At 43.4% G+C, this 20,149-nt stretch overlaps 1 protein-coding gene across 2 annotated transcripts; it reads left to right on the plus strand.

Moving 5' to 3' along the window:
- The first annotated feature begins 2,559 nt into the window (after positions 1–2,559).
- Jpt1 (Jupiter microtubule associated homolog 1) lies at positions 2,560–18,543 on the plus strand. 2 transcript variants are annotated; one of them, XM_076870215.1, is made up of 5 exons: positions 2,560–2,720; positions 11,217–11,359; positions 11,616–11,713; positions 12,610–12,628; positions 18,275–18,543. In XM_076870215.1, exons 1-5 carry the CDS (start codon positions 2,665–2,667, stop codon positions 18,421–18,423), a joined length of 465 nt encoding a protein of 154 aa, XP_076726330.1. In that variant the 5' UTR covers positions 2,560–2,664; the 3' UTR covers positions 18,424–18,543. The 2 variants fall into 2 exon arrangements, with proteins under 2 accessions (XP_076726330.1, XP_076726331.1); XM_076870216.1 differs by lacking the exon at positions 2,560–2,720 and adding an exon at positions 2,804–2,826.
- The last annotated feature ends 1,606 nt before the right edge of the window (positions 18,544–20,149 follow it).

The following is a 20,149-nucleotide window of genomic DNA, read 5'->3' on the forward strand; positions in this document are numbered from 1 at the left end:
TTTATGGTGTTTGTGTAAAAACCACTATCCACAAGTATGGCTAAATGCTGGGCCAGTAGTCAATGACGGGTAAGATCCAATTGCAATGGTACCAACCTAAGACAGTAGGCTGACTGACGCCTTGAGGTCAGCTCATCTGATGACGGGTAAGGACCATATTTAGTATTGGACAACCTAAGACAGGCACGATCCCTAAGCCACATACTTGTTTAATTAAACAAAGCGGGGGAGATGTTGGGGGCCACAGCCAAGTCGGGATGGTGCCTGGCATTTTGCCAGAGGGAGTGGTTGAGAGGTAACGCCGGCGAGACATTGGGATGATGATGATTAAGTTAAGCTGTGTATAATTATTGGGATGATGACTGATTGCTGTAACTGGATGATGCTAAATTGAAACAAGCTGTGTATTCAGTTGTGTATATAAACCTCTGCTGTCCAGCAATAAGGCGGCTCCTGCTACCTCGGGTGCCTGCTACTTTTGAGTTCCTGTTGAGTTCTTGCGGAGTTCCTTTTGAGTTCCCGTTGGTTCTCGAAGAGTTTCTGTGGAGTTCTGGAGAGTTCCCATTGGACTCGGGCGATAAAGTAGTTCCTGTTTGAACCTACAAGTGGCTTGTGACCTCCCGGTTATTTTTGTGCCCAGCCAGTCTGCAGCACCACAAAACCAACACAAAAAAAGTAAAAAACTATGGAGACCAGCAATCCTAGCTACTCAGGAGGATGAAGCAGAAATATTGCAATTTTAAGGTCAGCCTGGGCAATTTAGCAAGGCTTTGTCTCCAAATAAAAATGGTGATAAAGTGCCCCAGGGATCAACTTCCTGTGCCACCAACAAAACAAGGGTAAAAACCCCCACTAGGTACCCTTTTAACCTTATAAATGAGGAAACTGTAACCCAAAGCTTGGTCCTCTACACCAATCCAATAACGAAGACAAGATCCTGAGAAAAAGGAAAAAAGAAGGTCTATTGCTTTGCTAGCAAAGGAGAAACACAAAATGGGGCTGAGGATGTGGCCTAGTGGTTGAGTGCCCCTGAGTTCAATCCCCAGGACTAACAAAACAAAACAAAACCAACCCCATCAGACCAATCTAGTCAGTAACATGACCTCCTTAGAAGTAATGTTAACTATGGATCAGGTCACAATACTGTATGGTAATTTGCCACTGGGATTACAGGTATGTGCCACCTCACCAGGTTGTTTTATATATATATAATTTATTTATTTTTAATTTTAGGTGGTCACAATATCTTTTTTTTTATTTTTATGTGTGGTGAGGATCGATCCAAGTGCCTCATGCATGCTAGGTGAGCATTCTACCATTGAGCCACAGCAACAAAACAAAACCTCAGCTCTGGTTTTGTTTTTTTAAGGTTTTGGAAAACTTAGGCTCAGCCTTTAAGAATGGGAAGATTCTAATCCATACCAATGGTGTGCTTCATGGTGTTGTGGTGAGCACATAAATGCATGATCATGCTTTCTATAGGAGAGGAACTTCCCTGTTTTTTCGTGAAAGCCTACTGGGAGGGCTTTTAAACTAAGACTGCTAAGAAAGAGACTTTCAACTGTCTGGAAGAGGGCCACACAAAGAGGAATGTAGTTCAATTTGTGTGGAAATACTGAGACTAGGAAAAGACATTGGCCTTGAGGAAATATGCATGACATCAAATGCCTGCACTCCTTTACCCAAGACTTTCCTATTATGATCTTGTGAACAGTCATTCCTGAGTCTTCCAAGTGTGTCTGCATTTGTTGCAGGGATAGATTTACCCAGACAGGTGGAAAAGTCATGACTTAAGGGTTATAAACAGCTGCAGAAGCCTGGCTGATCCCATAGTCTTGGTGGATGGGAATGAGGCCATTTCAAGTCGCTGGGTATTAACTAGTTTTAGAACAGGCCACCAAATCGGAATGACTGTAATTTTGGTTCAACTCATGCACCACTCATTATAGCTAAATAATAACATTAAAATGTAAAGAATTTCCAGTCGTTTAAAAAAGGATCATCTTGGCGTGCTTTCTGTTGCTGACTCATAGGGCTACTGCTTTGGAACTGTTAGGTTTCCAAATGAGACACACAGTAGGTATTCAATAAAAGTAAATGTCAACTGGTAGCAGTAATTTTCGTCCCTTAAAGAGAATGTCCTTTACTATCCTACCGTAAATGTAAATGAGTAAATGGTAACAGTGACAAATCTGCCCTCGGTTTGCCGGTTCTAATTCTCCCAGAGCGAGTTTTTCCTTCTATCAGGTAACTTTTTTAATTGACAGTGAGTAGGACTTGTACCCAGCACAGGGCAGGTTCGACTCGTGCCCAATCAGCTCCAAGATTTTTGGGTGGGGGTGGGGAGAATGTCTCTAGTCCTGCCCTGTCCAGGAAGCGGGCGGGCTTAGACCCAACCCTAGCCACTGCAACCCGTCGTGACAGTGAGCGGTGCTTGACACTCCAGGAAGCCAATAGGAACAAAGAGATCCATTTAAATCGGCCAATGCCGGCGGCTAGGGGGTGGGGCTTGTGAGCTCTATAAAAGCGTCGGCCGGCCAGCCAGGCGGTGGCGGAGGCTCCTGCGGCGGTAACCGGTAGTGGGTCTGGAGGTCCTCTAGGCCAGTCGCGTCCGACGCTTTTGGCGTTCTGCTTCCGCGCCAGCCTACCTCGCTCCTCGGCGCCATGACCACCACCACCACTTTCAAGGGTGTCGACCCCAACAGCAGGAATAGCTCCCGGTGAGACGGCGAGGCGGCGCCCGAACCGCACGAGGTTAAGGGGCCGCTAGGCGGCTGCCAGCGGGCCGAGTTGGCCCGGCGCGGGTCGTTGGCGATAATGTCCCCGGTGCGTGCCGCTCGCGCTGGGGCGGGCTGCGGGGCTCGGCTGCGGGGCTCGGCCCCGGGCGCCGCTTTGTGCGGCGGGGCGAGGCGACCCCGCCCCGATCCCGCCGCTCTCTCCATTCATTCCTCCCACAGAGCGGGGGCCGGGGGGCCGGGGCCAGCCGCTCCCTCGGCAAACGGCGGGTTTTCGTCATTCGCAACGTGCGGGCGGGTTCGCTTTCCGCGCTCTGCGGTGAGGCTGGCCCAGCCCCAGGGTGGTGGTCTTGGTCCCCTGAGTGCCCGGGGGGGAGGGGCCTCCAGGACGCCTTCGGTCAGGCCCCATTGTCCCACCCCCGGGCCACGCGCTCCAGCCACTGGCCTGGGGCAGTGCTTACCCTGGGCTGAGGCTCAGCGATGTAATCCTGCGACTGTGTCTGCCGGGTCCGGCAGGCTCCTGCACTCGCGGTGCCCCATTCCCCAACGGGCCCGCCTGGCAGGTGCGTTTGTGGTCGGGCGGGGCTGGTCATCGCGACCTTTCACTCCGGTTGAGGACTCAACCGCCCAACCCCTCTTCGAAGTGCCCACCCTCTGCTAACAAAGAGACCCCGTCTCCTCCCCCTTCCCCGCGCCCACCTCTGAGCTCAGGGAGAGTAGCAGCCAGCCAGGATGGGTTTTCTGCGCCCAAAGCTTCGGACCTCGGTTTTTACATCCTACCTTCTTCACATCCCTTTTTGACGTTTGCCAAAAGAGTTCATCCCTGGCCCCAGTTCCTTTGAGAAGGAGGTTTCCTGTTCTTGGGCGGGGCCGGAGAATCCATTGTCTCTTCTCTAGTCTCTCCACCTGGAAAGCTGGGGCCTTTCTTGCCATTCATCCTATTGCATTTTGGAGATGGGGGCACAGGGCATGGTGTTTGAACAGGAACCTTTTATCAAGCCCTTACTTAACTTGGTGGAAGGGTTTGGGTTTATGGAAAGTGTCCACATTGTCTCGGCTAATTGCATTCTGTTCTGTGAGGTGGGTTATAGACATCTCAGGGATCTTCCTCGAGGCTTGGATGAAGCTTAGATTCCACTTTTTCTGGGCATCTGCTCTCTATTGATCACGACGTGCAGTCATGTGTGGCCAGCCTTGGGGTCCTGGCCAAGTGGCACAAAGGGAGCCATTTTGTAGGGCTAAGAAGACAGACATGAAATAGCAGTATCTCACAAGGGTTAGAGAACTTGAGAACAAAAAGCATGCCTCAGCAGAGGAGTCTTAAGAGAATGCGTGCAAGTGACATTCCCTTACAACTAACTCTTTGCAGTTTTATAATGTAGAAGAGACTAGGTAAAATTGAAAAAAAACTAAATCAGAGGTTACTGGGAGGGCGGGGAATTTTAGTAGTTGGACATAAGAAAATACTGGTCACTCCCTCTTTTCTTGTCATCCTTCCAATGAGATAATTTTTTTCAGAGGACACTGGGACAAATTGAACCTTCGTTTTTCATTGTGTTGTGATGAGGTCAACTTTCTCATGGTCAGATTTCAGTTGTTGGAATGATAATGTGTATCTGGAGTTTTGTCCTTTGGGTTGAGTTCAGTTTGGTGCTTTGTAAAGAATTTTGGTACCCAGTGGGCTGGGGTTGTGGCTCAGTGCATAGCATGTGTGAGTCACTGAGTTTGATCCTCAGCACCTCATGTAAATAAATAAAATAAAGGTATGGTGTCCATTTACAAATAAAATTATTAAAAAATAATTTTAGTACACAAATTAAATGAATCCTACTTGTTTTTTCATATGTATATCTGAAATGAGAAAAATAATTTTTGGTTCTGTAAAATAAATGTTTTAAATAATTTTTTCCATAATTTTCTTTCCGATGTTGTGATCTAGGTACTGTAGTATTGTCATTTTATTTACTTCACACCTTTCCTTCTATAATCTCACCTAATTCTCCTAAACTTCTTTTCTCCAGTAATATTCTCCTGGTTCTGTAGCCTCATTATAAATTTAATGTGGTAGGGAATGATCTGAAAGAACGTATGAAAACTCAGGGATTTGAAGAGAGAAGCAAGGAGCAGATTTTTAAAAAATTACTCTAATATGTGGTCATGTTTTTGTTGACTCTTAAATAGATAATTTTTATTTAGTTATTATATGTGTGTTTCAGAAAGAATAGTAAAAAATAAAATCGCAATACTTTGCCTTATGAGCAAATCCTTTGTTTGGGGATGTCTGGCTGTTACAAATGGTCTCCACAACACTGACGTCATTGGAGTAGGTATCACCTGCCATTGCGGGAGGAAAGCTGCTGACCTGTCAAAGTTGGACTGGCCATAGCTTTGACTTGCTTTTAAGCTGTTGTTTGGGTACTAGTGTCTCTTTCTTTTTTCTTTCTTTTTTTTTTTTCCAAGGCCAAAAATATTTCCAAGCAAAAGAGGATTCTGAGGAATTTCATCTGGCTAAAATAACTCATGAGGTTTTAATTATGATTAACAAAGAAAATAATTCTAATCTCTAGGGAATGAAGGGGATAATGAAGAAAGTTGATTTTTATTCTAATAATTTTAAGTGTCTTTGTTGATTTTAAGATGTAAATTATAAAAACCTAATCCCTTCAGAGAGAAAGCTTAAGAATTGATGACATACCTTTACTTGTGATTTAAATAACTGAATTAAGCTTAAAATTATCATCTTTATAAAATGTATGCCTGAACACATATATCTTAATTTATAAAATAAGTTTAAGTGGATATTTAATATCTGAGACTTTTTAAATATTTATTTATTTTTTTAGTTGCAGGTGGATCCAATGCCTTTATTTATTTATTTTTATGTGGTGTTGAGGATCTAACCCAGGGCCTCTCACGTGCTAGGCAAGCGCTCTACCACTGAAGCACAACCCCAGCCCAATATCTAAGACTTTAAAAAAAATTTTTTTTGGTTGTAGATGGACACAATATTTGTTTTTTCACTTTTATGTGGTGCTAAGGATTGAACTCAGGGCTTCATGCGTTTGAGGCAAGTGCTCTACCACTGAGCTACAACCCCAGCCAATAGTATCTGAGACTTTTTAAAAATGGAGTTTTAAATGTTATGTGTGGTTAAGGACTGTAGTGGGACCTTGAGGTGGGTAGATAATGAAATTGGTATGAATTTAGTATCGTGTTTGTTTAAGGAAGGAAGCTAGAAAGACTGCATATTTAGAAAACAAGAAAACCCCTATCAAAGCATAATTCTACAGGTTTGTAGTTTAAAGAGAAAAATGGCATTTTGTGATTTCCCCACAGAAGTCATTGGAGTACTCACTGTTCAGTGCCTGCCCTGAGCTGAGGCTGGGCTTTGCACTCCCACTAACTAATGTTTGACAGTTAGAGCTTCTCAAGGCCTTGCTCCCCTGGAAGGAGGATGTTGAAATGCCTATAGCAGACTTCCTGCAGGCCTGACCCAGGCTCTCTTTCTGTAAGGCCTCTGAACTGTGAATGAAGTTAACATTGTTCAGTACTTGAGAAAAACAAGATTCATGATTTATGAATATAGTGGCACGCACCTGTGATCCTAGCTATTTGGGAGGCTGAGCAGGAGGATGGCAAATTCGAGGCCATCCTGGGCAATTTAGAAAGACCCTATCTCAAGATAAAATAAAAGAGGGCTAGGAATGTGGTTCAGTGGTAGGGTGCTGCATGTTCAGGGCCCTGAGTTCAATTCCCAGGACTACAAAAGAAAAGTTTCAGTGTACATAAATAAGTTTTTATGAGTTTTAAGCCACACTTGTCTTCATATCATCTGTGGCTGCCTTCATGCAACATGGCAATAAATAGTTCAGGGAAGACCTGATCACAAAGCCAGTAGTATTTAAGGCTGGCCCTTTACAAAAAGAGTTGGCAGCTCCTGGGAAGTGGAGCACTAATCTCCTTATCCTCCCTGCTGTTCTGGCTGCCTCTCCAAACTCAAGGAGGTTGCAGTTTCAGAGATGGACTGGAATTTGAGTAGCAACTGAGGGAAAGGTGGAGCCTAGTCCAGGCTGGAGGAAATAGGCTACCAAAGGCCCTTGCTGGAGCTAAACTGCCAAAGAGTGAAGAAAGTAGCAGGACTTGGTTGGGAGGGAGGAGGTTGGATCCATCTTGATTGCATTTGCTGGATTGTGGAGCCTGACACAAAGAGAGGCAGGGCAGGGGTCTCCCCTTGGTGCGGGAATGGACAGTGTGTGGGTTCAGTAAGGTGGCAGTGTTAGGGTGCTGAGGCTGGGGTACCAGCCTAAATACAAAGGAGCTGAGAAGTCAGGATTTCTGTCTAGGGATCCGGAATGGACACAGGTGCCCACTGGTGAATGAATGATCGTTTAGAATGGACAGTGGGAAAAAGTAGTATTGTCAAGAGAAACACTGGTAGGAATTTCTGGAACTCAGAAACAGTTTTTTTTTTTTTTTTTTTTTTAAAGAGAGAGTGAGAGAGAGAGAGAGAGAGAGAGAGAGAGAGAGAGAGAAATTTTAATATTTATTTTTTAGTTATCGGCGGACACAACATCTCTGTATGTGGTGCTGAGGATCGAACCCAGGCCGCACGCATGCCAGGCGAGCGCGTTACCACTTGAGCCACATCCCCAGCCCGGAAACAGTTTTTAAAAGAATTTTAGATTAGTAAAAACTCAGAAAAACATCAAGTGTAAAAAAGACTTCAAGAATCACCTGAAATTGCATTAGTGAGTAGGCGCGCCAGGTAACTTAGTTGTGGTGACATTTATATGGTTATAATAACTAATGTGCATGATTCCCATGTTGCAGATGAAATGATACCTTTATAATAATAGTCTTATGAGGTAGATATTACTATCCTCATTTTACAGAGGAGAAAACCGAGACATAGGATAACTTTCAAAGTTCCCTTTAGAAAGTTTGTACAAATTTTATACTCTCATACCATAATGCTGAATGTTGGCTTTTTACATCCCATTTTCCCAATTTAATCAAATGATATATCCTTTTTCTTTTTTCTGCCTGACCTATATAGGATTGAACCAGGGTCTCCCACGTGCTAGGCAAGTACTGAGTAACAGCCTCCTGCCTCAGCTTTCCAAGTGGCTGGCTTTCAGTGTGGGCTGCGGATCCTTAGATTTATTTATTTTTTAGTTGTAGATGTACAGAATACCTTTATTTTATTTATTTATTTTTATGTGGTGCTGAGGATTGAACCCAGGGCCTTGCACGTGCTAGGCAAGCACTCTACCGCTGGGCCATAACCCCAGCCCAGATCCTTAGTTTTAAATTGCATTTGTTTGCTAGTCTGAATAGAACTCAAACCGCAGCAGTCAGCACAGAAGACTTCAGTGACCTCAGAAGGTGTGGTGCTTTCCCCACTGACAGACAAGCAAGCAGTTCTGCAGCTGGGTATCCCCTAACCCAGCTCAGTTTTGATGTTGTCTTCAGCATCAGATCCCACACACATCAAGTGCTCAGCCCCCAAGCTGGCCTCAACCCCTCTTTAAATTCCAGGTTATTTTTATCTATGTTTCTGACTGACTGTAAGTCGAATTTCCCATAAACCCCTCCTCAGATTTAATTTGCTAGTGCAGCTCATGAAGCTCAGGGATATATTTGCTTATACTTCCTGTTTTTTTTTTTTTTTTTTTTTTTGTGTGTGTGTGTGTGTGTGAAGGATACTACAAGGGACAGACAGGAAGAAATGCATAGGGCAAGGTGTGGCAAAGGGATGCCTAACTTCCATGCTCTCAATGGTTGTGCCACCATCCAGGAGCCTCCATGTTTTAGCTTTGGAAGCTCTCTGAACTCTGTCCTGGGTTTTCATGGAGAATTCGTTGCATGGGCTTGATTGAAGCATGAATAACTGTGTTGCAGTGGGATTGGTCAAAAAGGGTGTAATCTACTGGTAGTAGATGGGAAACTCAGCAGGCCAGTCTGCTTCAGCATTCTGGTTTCTGGGCAGGACCCTGCTGGAATGAGGAAGGTCTTATGACCTACTGTGGCACAAGGGTAGGTCAGAAATTTTCTTGTTTCTTTTCCTGGCCCCAAACTACTGGGCCCAAGGGATCTTCTGGCTTCAGCTTCCCCAGTAGCTGGGACTGGAGGGATGGACCACTGTGCCCAGCTTCAAGGTTGGATTTTTAATGTTTAGGAGCTATTTAGATTTGTCTGTGGTACTGGGGATTGCATCTGTGGTGCTCTACCACTGAGCTACATCCCCAGCCCTTGTTATTTTATTTATTTTATTTTGCTAAGCTGCCAAGGCTGACTTTGAACTTGAGATCCTTCTGCCTCGGCCTCCTGGGTTGCTGGGATTACAAGGTATATATGCCACCACAGCCAGCAAGAGAGTGTTTCTTTCTTTCTTTTTTTCTTTTTCTTTCTTTCTTTTTTTGATACTAGGGATTGAACTCAGGGGCACTTGACCACTAAGCCACATCCCCAGTCCTATTTTGTATTTAGAGCCGGTCTCACTGAGTTGCTTAGTGCTTTGCTGTTGCTGAGGCTGGCTTTGATCCTCCCTTCTCAGCCTCCCAAGCTAGTGTGATTACTGGCGTATGCCACCGCACCTGGCAAGAGACAGTGTTTCTTAGTCACTGATTTAAAAAGTAGAAAACCATTATACTGGGCTGGGGTTGTGATAGAGCGCTCGCCTTGCACTTGTGAGACCCTGGGTTCGATCCTCAGCACCACATAAAAATAAGTGAAATAAAGGTATCGTATCCAACTACAATTAGAAAAAATATTAAAAAGAAAAAGAAAACCATACTGCTCCTATCCCCAGTAAAGGAAATGAATCAGTAGTTAGAAAGTTGTCTCATGAAACCATCTCAGTTGTCTTTTTTTTTTTTTTTTTTTTTTTGGTGCCAGGGATTGAACCCAAGAGTGCTCAATCACTGAACTCCCAACCCCAACCTCCACCTCCTTTTTTTTTTTTTTTTTGTCTTTTGAGACAGAGTCTTGCTAAGTTGGTTAGGGCTTCACTGGCAACCTGGCTTTTAACTTAGGATCCTCCTGCCTCAGCCTCTTGAGCTGCTGGGATTACAGGCATCAATTTTCTGTTTTGAGAGGTGGCAAGGGGAGTTGAGTTTAGTTTTTGCAGGGAGGAGACAAATTGATTAACCCATGGCAAGAAGATCTGGAAATGTGTACAGCCTGTATTTCTAAGTGAAACAGAAAGCCGTGGGTGCCATCCTGAAGAACATGGGTACAGAACATGCTGTGGAATTGCACATTTAATTTCTCATATCAACTTGGCCCTTGTGGCTAATCATCCGTGTTTATTATTGAGCATAGTGGGGTACAAATACATAAGCAGGCTCATGGGTGCTGTGGAGGTAGTTGATACTGTTGAGCTCTCCTTTGGCTTCTAAACTGGTCCAGGTAACTTCTATGTGTATATTTTTCCTTTTTTTATTTAGTTGAAAATAAAATGGAAATGACTTTCAAATGAATAAATGATAAGATGTTCTTCTAAACTTGTTAGCAGATATAGTCAGTTAAGCCCAGTAGAGCAAGGGCTATTTGGTCTCCTACCATTTCTTTTTTTTTTTTTAAAGAGAAAGTGAGAGAGGAGAGAGAGAGTGAGAGAGGAGAGAGAGAGAGAATTTTTAAATATTTATTTATTTATTTATTTATTTTTAGTTATCGGCGGACACAACATCTTTGTTTGTACGTGGTGCTGAGAATCGAACCCGGGCCGCACGCATGCCAGGCGAGCGCGCTACCACTTGAGCCACATCCCCAGCCCCCTCTTACCATTTCTGAAAAAGGGAAACCAACCAGGCAGTGACTATAATTGTGAAATGTGATAAACTAGTACTTTATCTTGGAATCTTTTTTTTTTTTTTTTTTTTTGGTATGGGGAATTGAACCCAGGGGTGCTTAACCACTGAGTCACATCCCCAGTCCTTCTTATTTTTATTTTTTATTTTTTTGGGCGGGGGGCACTAGGGATTGAACTGAGGGACACTTGACCACTAAGCCACATCCCCAGATCTATTTTGTATTTTAGTTAGAGACAGGGTCTCACTGAATTGCTTAGCACCTTGCTTTTGCTGAGGCTGGCTTTGAACTTGCTATCCTCTTGTCTCAGCCTCCCAAGCCTCTGGCATTACAGGTGTGTGCCACTGTGTCTGGCTTATTTTTTAGTTTGAAACAGAGTTTCGCTAAGTTGCTAAGGCTGGCCTTGAATTTGCAATCCTCCTGCCTCAGCCTCCAAGTAGCTGGGATGACAGGCATGTGCTCCCACACTGGGGAGTACTTGGTATCTTAACATTCAGCACTGAATTCATACCAGGATGAGTTGTTTCCTTTTTCCATGAACAGCTCTCTTTGGAGCAGCAGAAGGGAGGAAGAATGGGTGTGGAAAAAGAAACAAAAGATATAAGAAAATATTTATGCCAAGAAATGCTTTGATATGATTTGAAACTAATGTTTTGCCATAATTTCCAGGGTTTTGCGGCCTCCAGGTGGTGGATCCAATTTCTCATTAGGCTTTGATGAACCAACAGAACAGCCTGTGAGGAAGAATAAAATGGCCTCTAGCATCTTTGGGACACCTGAAGAAAATCCCCCTTCTTGGGCCAAGTCGGCAGGTACTACTTTCGTATGTGGTCACTGGAGGGCTGGGCCAGCAGAGAAGAGCTCAGCTGGCTGGTACTAGTTTAATGGTAATGAACAGCTGCTGAAGTTTAACTTGAGAAGAAAGAGCTGGGAACTATGAATGTATGTGGTGGATCAGAATGAGAACTGCAGTCAGACTGAGAGTCTAGGTTAGGATGTGTACGGAGGTGTTTTATTTTGCCATTTCTGTTGTATTCCTCAAGAAAAGTATTGTATTTTGGTTTCTAGGTGCCAAGGCTAGTGGTGGCAGGGAAGATCTGGAGTCATCTGGACCACAGAGGAGGAACTCAACTGAAGCCAGCTCTGGAGACTTCTTAGATCTGAAGGTCAGTGTGACCCCACTAGGAAAGTCAGGCCCAGGGCAGAGAGGGTGAGAAGTTAAATTTCCCCTTTGTTTACTAAGAGTTTCAGTACTGCTGCCGTAACTGTTGGTCACAATAACTAAAAAAGGGACTGGGTCATCTTGCTGATGGAAGACCCCTCAGTAGAAAGTAGGTCAGAAAAGTGACTTAGCCTGCCAGGTGGCTCTGACCAGTAGAGTCGGCTGTAGGCCCTTCACCACCATTGGCTTTGGGAGCCTGTGGGTCTCGCTCCCTCTGTCTCTTTAAGAGGAGCACATCTGAGTTGAAGGGTGGTTGCAGCTGTTTTCCAGTGTCACCTTGAGGTGAACTACAGACTGGACCCCTGGAGTCACCATCAGGTGTCTGCAGATGAGTACCGCCACCGAGCCCCAGTAGGAAGTCCTCCTGGCTAGTGGCCTCAAGCATATTGAAGCACTGGAGTGTGGGGAGTGCTGTCTGAGGACTCTGGGGGTTAGAGGGTCCTTCAAAGCCAGATAAGGAGAAAAAAGACAAACAGAAGGGTGGGTTTGCCCATTCCCATTCTGAATAAAGATCCTCTGAAGTGTTAGTTGGTGTCAGTCTGTGGCCATGCCACCATGAATGTGCCTATCTCATTTGAAATGTTAGTTGGTGTCAGGTCATCAGAGTAAATGTTTTGCTTTTTGTTTGTTGTTTTTGGTGTTTAGTTGTGAAATTTATTGTGCAGGATTGCTGTATGGCATTGTTCTCAGTTAAATAAAGGTCTCCGCCTGACTCTGTGCTTGATTGCATCAGAATAGGATTTGACATTTGATTTCAAATAGATGTTAGCTACTCTGAGTTGTGACAATTAGATTTATGTGATGCAAAATTGTAAGTTTTTGAATCTTTTTCTTTTGCAGGGTGAAGGTGACATTCATGGTGAGTACTTCTAAAGACTAAATTGTTTTTTGGTTCTATAATGCTTTTTGGACAGATCTGAATTGTAATTCAAATCATGTCTTGGTGAAAGAGAACTGGGTGTGCCCCAAGAAAGTGCCATCATCATACTCTGGGCGGAGGGAGAAGAACAAAAAAATTAGAAAGTTAGTAAACATGGCCACATTTTAAATCTGCTATCAGTGAAGAATGCTGGAAACCTAGACAAAAAAAGACCTGGAGAACCCAAGGGCACACCACTGAGCTAACCCTTAGCAGCTCCATTACCCTCTTTAAATTTTTTTACTTTTTTTGAGATAGGTTCCTGCTAAGTTGTAGAGGCTGGCTTTGAATTTTCCATCCTCCTGCCTCAGCCTTCCAGGTCTCTGGGATCACAGGGGTATGCCACCACACCCAGCTGCTAGGACCTTTTTAATTAATAAAAGACTAGCATTTCCAGTTCAGCTCATGGCATTCTATTTGCGAAGTTCATTTGATTTTATATTGAGGTACTTATTTGTAAGACTTTAGTTACCCTCAAGTGATTTTGTAAGTAGTGATTTGGGGGGCAGATGTAAATTTCCAGCTAGTTATCCACATTACCAATTATAGGTGGAAATGAGCTGTAATCATTTGCTTAATTACTTTAAATCTTTGAAGTATTTATTGGCACCTCTTATTACAAGGGCCAGAACAGTGCTGATGAGTACTCTAAGGCTTACAGGTGTCACTGCAACAGTCAGTCAAGTTGCTGGTGACACACACAGTCACAGGCCCTGAAGAGCCTTTTCCTACTGTTATGTTTTGTGATGTAGCACGTGGACTGGGGAGATAGCTCAGTTGGTAGAGAGCTTGCACAAGCCCCTGGGTTCAATCCCCAGCACACACACAAAAAAGAAAAAAAAAAAACAACCCTACAGTGAATAATTGTTTGGGGGCTGGGGTTGTGAGGGAACCAAGTTCCTCTCCTGCTTCTCAGTCTTTCCTGGTGGATGTGATAACAGGAGAAGCTCCTGAGCCTTCAATCAGACAAGTCACTCTTTCCCAAGATGAAGTTGTGTCAGTTACTGTTTGTGTTCAGTTTATGTAATTTGGAAAACTATTTTGGAGGTGAAATCTAGACTTTGCAGTCTTGCTTTTCATCCTCCCAGTACTTCAACTGTAAGACTGAATGTAGCAGAATCAGCTAATATTTGTTTACTGACTCGGGGCCAGTGGATATAACTGAAGATATGGCCCTTGTGTTTTGGTATCCAACTCTAATCCCAGTGACTTGGAGGCTGAGAGAGGAGGATCTCAAGTTCAAAGCCAGCCTCAGCAACTTAGTGAGACTCTGTCTCAAAAAAAAAAAAAAAAAAAAAAAATGTGTGCGGTATGGTGGTGGTGGTATGCATCTGTAATCCCAGCGACTCATGAGGGTGAGACAGGAGGGATCGAAAGTATAGGCCAGCCTCAGCAACTTAGTATGACCCTTTCTCAAAATAAAAATCTTATAAAAGGGCTAAGGATGTAGTTCAGTGCTAGAACACTTGCCTAGCATTTGCAAGGCCCTGGATTCAAACCCTAGTCCTGGGAAAGAAGGAGAGGGGGAAGATGTGGGGAGCCTGGAGAAGTGAGTGAATCCTCATGAAGATACAAACGGTGTAAGTTATTAGTCCTACCAAATAATTCTGTTCCCTGTGCTTCCTTCTCCAGTTCAGTTCATTATTGATTCTTTAGATAAATGTCATAGCATACAACTCAATATGCTAAGTTCTCCCTTTTAATTTTTCTTTTTTTAAACAATGGCCATCAATTTTATTACCAGATTATTCTGTATTCCTGACTGCTACAACTTTTAGTTCCTTTGTCATGAATTGACAAGGGGCAGCCAGGCACTGGGGCGCGTGTCTATAATCCCACCAACTTGGGAGTCTTGAGGCAGAATGGCAAGTTTGAGGCCAGTTTCATTGAGACCCTGCTTCAAAATAAAAATGGGAAAGGGCTGGGAAAGTAGCTCAGTGGTGGAGCATTCCTGGGTTCAATCCCTAGTACAAAAAAAAAAAAAGTGACAAGGGTATAATAATTCAAGATATATCTAGTATATTAAAGGTTGACCCCAATTCTGTTGCAATGTTTCAAGTTAGATAGTCTGCTAGTTTTCTTCTTGTTCTGAATCTTTGATCGTTACAATGAATCATTTTTTCTATTCAGACATAGGTGTCTTTGTTCAGTTTTTTGTAGTTGTGGAGATTGACCCAAGGCCTTGCACATGCTGGGCAAACACCCTACCACTGAGCCCCATCCCCACCCTTTTTTAGTTATTTGAGACTGTTTTTTTAATTTTTTAGTTATTTGAGACTGTTTTTTTTTTTTTTTTTTTTTTGGCGAGGGGATATGCTGGGGATTGAACCAAGGGCCTTGTACATGTGAGGCAAGCACTCTACCATTTTTATTTTTATTTTTTAGTTGTTGATGGACCTTTATTTATTTTATTTTATATGCAGTGCTGGGAATTGAACCCAGTACCTCACACATGCTAGGCAAGTGCTCTACTACTGAGCCACAGCCCCAGCCCCTGGCCTAGTTTGTAATCCTCTTGCTTCAGCCTCTTGAGTAGGTGGGATTACAGGTGTGTGTCAGTGTGCGGTGCTGTTACATTTTCAATGTGCCAAACAAAGACAAGTTAGGAGCTCATAAAATATATTTTGATGAGTGGGGCCCTGGGGTTTGATCCCTAGTACCACAATCCAACAGTTAGTACTAAAATGTATAAAATTGGAGAAGTATTTCCTTCAGAGCCTTTGACATCATAATTATTAGACTCAATAGGGACAGGCAGTACCTGTCAGATTGCTATAAAAGTTTCTAAATGTTTAGTAGCAGTAATTCTATTTATCTCATTACAGACTGGTAACAAACAAGCTGCCCTCTTCTGGCCACAGTGTTTCTAACCTGACAAACAAGCCCTGCCCTTAAGACCTGGGCTGCTTTCTTTGGTCTGCACCAGAGTTTCCATTTTCCTTTTCATTTTTAGCATGTTATTATCTATGTGAAAAATAAAACACTTTCTTTAATGATGTAAGACAATTAGGAGATTCGTGGGATGAGCTTTTTATGAAAATTAACTCCAGTGGGAGAGCTGTGGGATTTTTTTTGTCCTTCAGAATATTCATTGACTCCTTGATCCAGTCAGACAATGGAGGGTTCAGTTAGATCTTGTATATATAGAATGAGGCCAAGGCCACCTAGCGGAAATGAAAAAACTTTAATTGAAACATTGTGTTAGTGTTTCAGGCTGAATTAATGGTCTGTATTCTCTTGTTGTTGCTGTTTTTAATTTTTCTTTTTCTTAGAGGGATACCAGGGATTTAACTTGAGGGCACTTTACTACTGAGCCCCTAGTCCATTTTAAAATCTATTTTTTTTGGGGGGGTACCGAGGATTGAACTCGGGGGCACAGGCCCGCTGAGTCACATCCCCAGCTCTATTTTGTATTTTATTTAGAGACAGGGTCTCACTGAGTTGCTTAGAACCTCACCATTGTTGAGGCTGGTTTTGAATTCATAATCCTCCTGCTCAGCCTCCTAAACTGCTGGGATTACAGACATGAGCCACTGTGCCTGGCACCCCCAGTCTTTTTATGGTTTAATTTTGACATGGGGTCTTTTTTTTTTTTTTTTTTTTTTTTTTGTACTGTGGATTGAACTCAGGGGCACTGACCCACTTGAGCCACATCCCCAACCCTGTTTTGTATTTTATTTGGGGACAGGGTCTCACCGAGTTGTTTAGCACTTCATCAATGCTGAGGCTGTCTTTGAACTCACAATCCTTCTGCCTTAGTCTCCAAGCTGCTGGGATTATAGGCGTAAGCCACTTGTCAAAGCACCCGGCTTTGACAAGTTGCTAAGGCTAAGTTACTAAGGGTGTCCCTGAACTTGCGATCTTCCTGCCTGAGCCTCTGAGGTGCTAGGGTTACACCCAGCCCTGTGTATTCTGCTAACACTGTGCTGCTTGTTCTGTTACCACAACCTACACATGGCTGTGTATATTTAAACTTTGACTCGGAAAAATTAAAACTCCTGACCCAGTGGCCGTGGATTGAGTGGAGCCATGTGTGGCTGCAGTGGACAGCATAGACACTGAACATGCCCAGGGTGCAGGGGTTCTGTGGAGCAGACGCACTCACTTTGAATTTCATTATAATTGCAACGTAAGAAGACACTGGTCCACTTGCCAGGCAGAAAAGGGAGGACGACACTTTGCTGTAGTTCCACATACTGCTGGTTAGTGAAGAAGGACCTTCCTAATGCCTTGGTCATAATAACACAGCAATCTTTTTTTTTTTTTTTTTATTGTTTGGTCTTTTTGGCAAATTATTGAAAAAGGACTTCTGTGGAATGTGTACAATTATCTATGGTTGTAGAAGATGCAACAAATTTTAGTTTGCTGATTTAATACTGAAATAAGCCTGCCACTCAAAATTTAATGTTTAATATGCTTTAAAATATTAATATTCTTAGTATGGGCTGGGGTGTGGCTCAGCGGTACAGCGCTTGCCTACTACTGAGTGGGAAGCCCTGTTTTTGAGCCTCCGCACCACATAAAAATAGATAAATAAAATAAAGGTATTGCGTCCAATTACAACTAAAAAAATAAATTTAAAAAAAGTTAATACTTTTAGTAAACATTAAGTTTACTTATTTATTAATAAAAATAAGGGATTTTTAAAATTGTGATTTTTTGTTTTTTGTTTTTGCAGTCACTCTTGAATTCATTTGAAGAAATTAATATTCTGTGTTTGCAATCTATTTGCTAATAAGACAATTGAGAATATATACTTGTTAGCTGGGTACAATGGGGCACACTTGTAATCTCCGTGTCTGGAGAGGCCAGAGTAGGAGGATGACATATTTGAGGCCAGCCTCAACAACTTAGAGAGGCTGTGTCTCAAAATAAAAAATAAAAGGACTGGGTATGTGGCTCAGTGGTAGAGCACCCCTGGGTTAAATCTGTAGAATCACACAAAATAAATCTACTTGTTGGGAATCCACAAATCAGTCAGTGACTTTGAGCAATATGTGCTGTAGTGGATATTACTACTCATGCTTATGGTGTTAAAAGTAGGAAGTGCCCAGTTCATTTGAATAGGAATCACCAACTGGACACAGTGGTGCATGCCTGTAATCTCAGTGACTTGGAAGTCTGAAGCAGGAGGATCTCAAGTTCAAGGCCAGCCTGGGCAAATCTTGCTGTCTCAAAAAGTAAAAAGGGGTGGGGTTTGGGTTCAAGTACCCAAGCAAAACACTGAACTGATGTGACAAAACATAAGACAGTGATCAATTCTGGACAGTAGGATCATGGTTGATGGGTGGTTTGTTTGTTTGTTTGTTTGGTTTTTGGTGGCACTAAGGATTTACCCAGGGTGCTATACCACTGAGCCACATCCCAGCCCTTTTATTTTTTATTTTGAGCAGGATCTCACTAAGTTGCTGAGATTGGCTTTGAACTTGCAATTCTCCTGTCTCAGTTGCTTGGATTACAGACGTGTCACCATGTCTGGCTGAGTTTTTTTTTACTACTTTTCAGTATGTTTTAAACCACGAAAGTAATAAATTTGAGACTTATCCAGAAATAACTATTAGGTTCATCTCTGTTCCGTTTTCCCAGAAAACATGGACACAGACCTGCAAGGCAGCCTGGGGCAGAGTGAAGAGAAGCCGGTGCCCGCGGCGCCTGTGCCCAGCCCCGTGGCCGCGGCCCCTGCACCATCCAGAAGAAACCCTCCTGGTGGCAAGTCCAGCCTGGTCTTGGGTTAACTGACTGTCCTGAACTCTGTCATTTTGTTTGTTTGTTTTCTTCATGCTTGTGAACTGCACAACTTGAGCCTGACTCTATATCTTTTGAATTTGTTTCATTAAAAAGAAGCACTTTATGTACTGCTGTCTTTTTTTTGTTTGTTCGTTTTCTTCCTCCTTTTTGTTTTTGAAGAACAGGATTCTCTTTCTCTGGGTCTGTGGGCCATGGCATGAGTGTTTTCTAGTAGTAGATTGAAGAGAAAGCTTTGTGACACTTAGTACCGTGTTTTTAAGAACAAATCATTTGGTTCCTGATGTGGTAGAGGCTCTTTTGTATGAGGTTTTTGATGCACTGTTCTTGGGTTTACCATGGTTGGACAGACCTTCTGCAGTCCACAGGCACCACCCCGGCAGCCCCACCACACACGTGGTCTGTATGCAGAGCTTCTCTGTGGCGCTGCCCTACTCTCTCAGTGCCCTTAGTTAAAGCATCTTCCTCTGCCATATGGAAGAGGCCTGAGCCTCACAACCCGCTGCCTGAAAGCAAAGAAGCTGCCTTTTTTTAACCTTCAGAAGTGAGCCAGGTACTAACATGGCTGGCTGGCCAATGAGCAAGAGGACGGCTTCAGACGCACAGTCAAGCCACCACCAGGATGAAGTGGTGACGCAAGCCAGGGAGGCGAGCACACGGGTGGCCCCATGCAGGAGCGGGTCCCACAGGGGCACTGTTCTTACTAAGTAACTTGACGCTGTGTGCATGATGCTGGTGCTTGACCATGAAATGAAAGTCTCATCTTTAAAATGTGTGTTGTACCTTGCGATCCTGGACTGTTGCTTACAGTAAACAATGCCCACATTTTGAAACATTGTGTCCTGTGTCTCTTTCATATTGTTTCAGTGTCCTTCCTTTTACTTTTTTCTTTGCCACTATAAATCCTGTCCAATGATTGGATTAATTGAAGCGGTTTAAAGGTTCAAGGCCAGCTTGGGCAACTTAGACCTTATATCAAAATTAAAACAAGGCCTGGGGTGTGGCTCAGGGGTGGAGCCCCCGCGTGGTGCAATCCCCAGCAACAAGATTAAAAAGTTTGTTTCCATTTGTGAGGTCCTTATCAAGAGGGCATAGTGGTTAAACAGAAGAGGACAACAAAGGAAGTGTCCACATAATCAGAAAGTGGTGGTGGCCAAGGCTCCACAAGTGCTCTTTGGGGTCTAGGCAGAAGGTTCCAGGTCAACATGTCAAATGTCCAAATCATGCGTCACCCATGCTACTAACCTGCCGTGCTCCTCTGGGCCTCAGTTTCCTCATTGGCAAAATGAGACTTTGGAAGTACTAGGCACATCTTTTGGAAGAATAAGGGAATACCAGATAAATCAGTCATCACTGTATTGAAACCGGCTAGCCCTATAAATACTGGCCTATACCAGTATAGGCTTATACCATCAACCTGAAAAGGAGGGAAACTGCACCCTTCTCTTTCTACTAGTAAGGGTGGGGCTCCTGGAAAAGAAAGGTCTTTGGTTTTTGTCACCACTTGATAGTTGTTTTTAATTTTTTGTTCTATGAAGATAAGCAAACACTTAAAATGAAAGCTGTTCTGGGGTGGGGAACAGTTGGGCCAGTTACTTTGGGACTATTAGAGCAGATTTAGCACTGGAATGTGTTAGGTTTGTTCAATTGCTAGTCTGGAAAGTGAAGTTTTTTGGTCTTCAAACCGTGACAAGATGACTACTAAGTTACCCAAGC

Source organism: Callospermophilus lateralis, chromosome 11 (assembly GCF_048772815.1).
Source record: "Callospermophilus lateralis isolate mCalLat2 chromosome 11, mCalLat2.hap1, whole genome shotgun sequence".
Lineage (NCBI taxonomy): Eukaryota > Metazoa > Chordata > Mammalia > Rodentia > Sciuridae > Callospermophilus > Callospermophilus lateralis.

What these genes read in the sequence shown, in the direction of transcription:
- Jpt1 (XM_076870215.1), top strand. Translation starts at nt 2,665, where the DNA reads ATGACCACCACCACCACTTTCAAGGGTGTCGACCCCAACAGCAGGAAT. An exon ending in AACAGCAGGAATAGCTCCCG is followed by an intron (nt 2,721 to 11,216) that starts GTGAGACGGCGA and finishes CATAATTTCCAG; the next exon opens with GGTTTTGCGGCCTCCAGGTG. An exon ending in TTCTTGGGCCAAGTCGGCAG is followed by an intron (nt 11,360 to 11,615) that starts GTACTACTTTCG and finishes TTTGGTTTCTAG; the next exon opens with GTGCCAAGGCTAGTGGTGGC.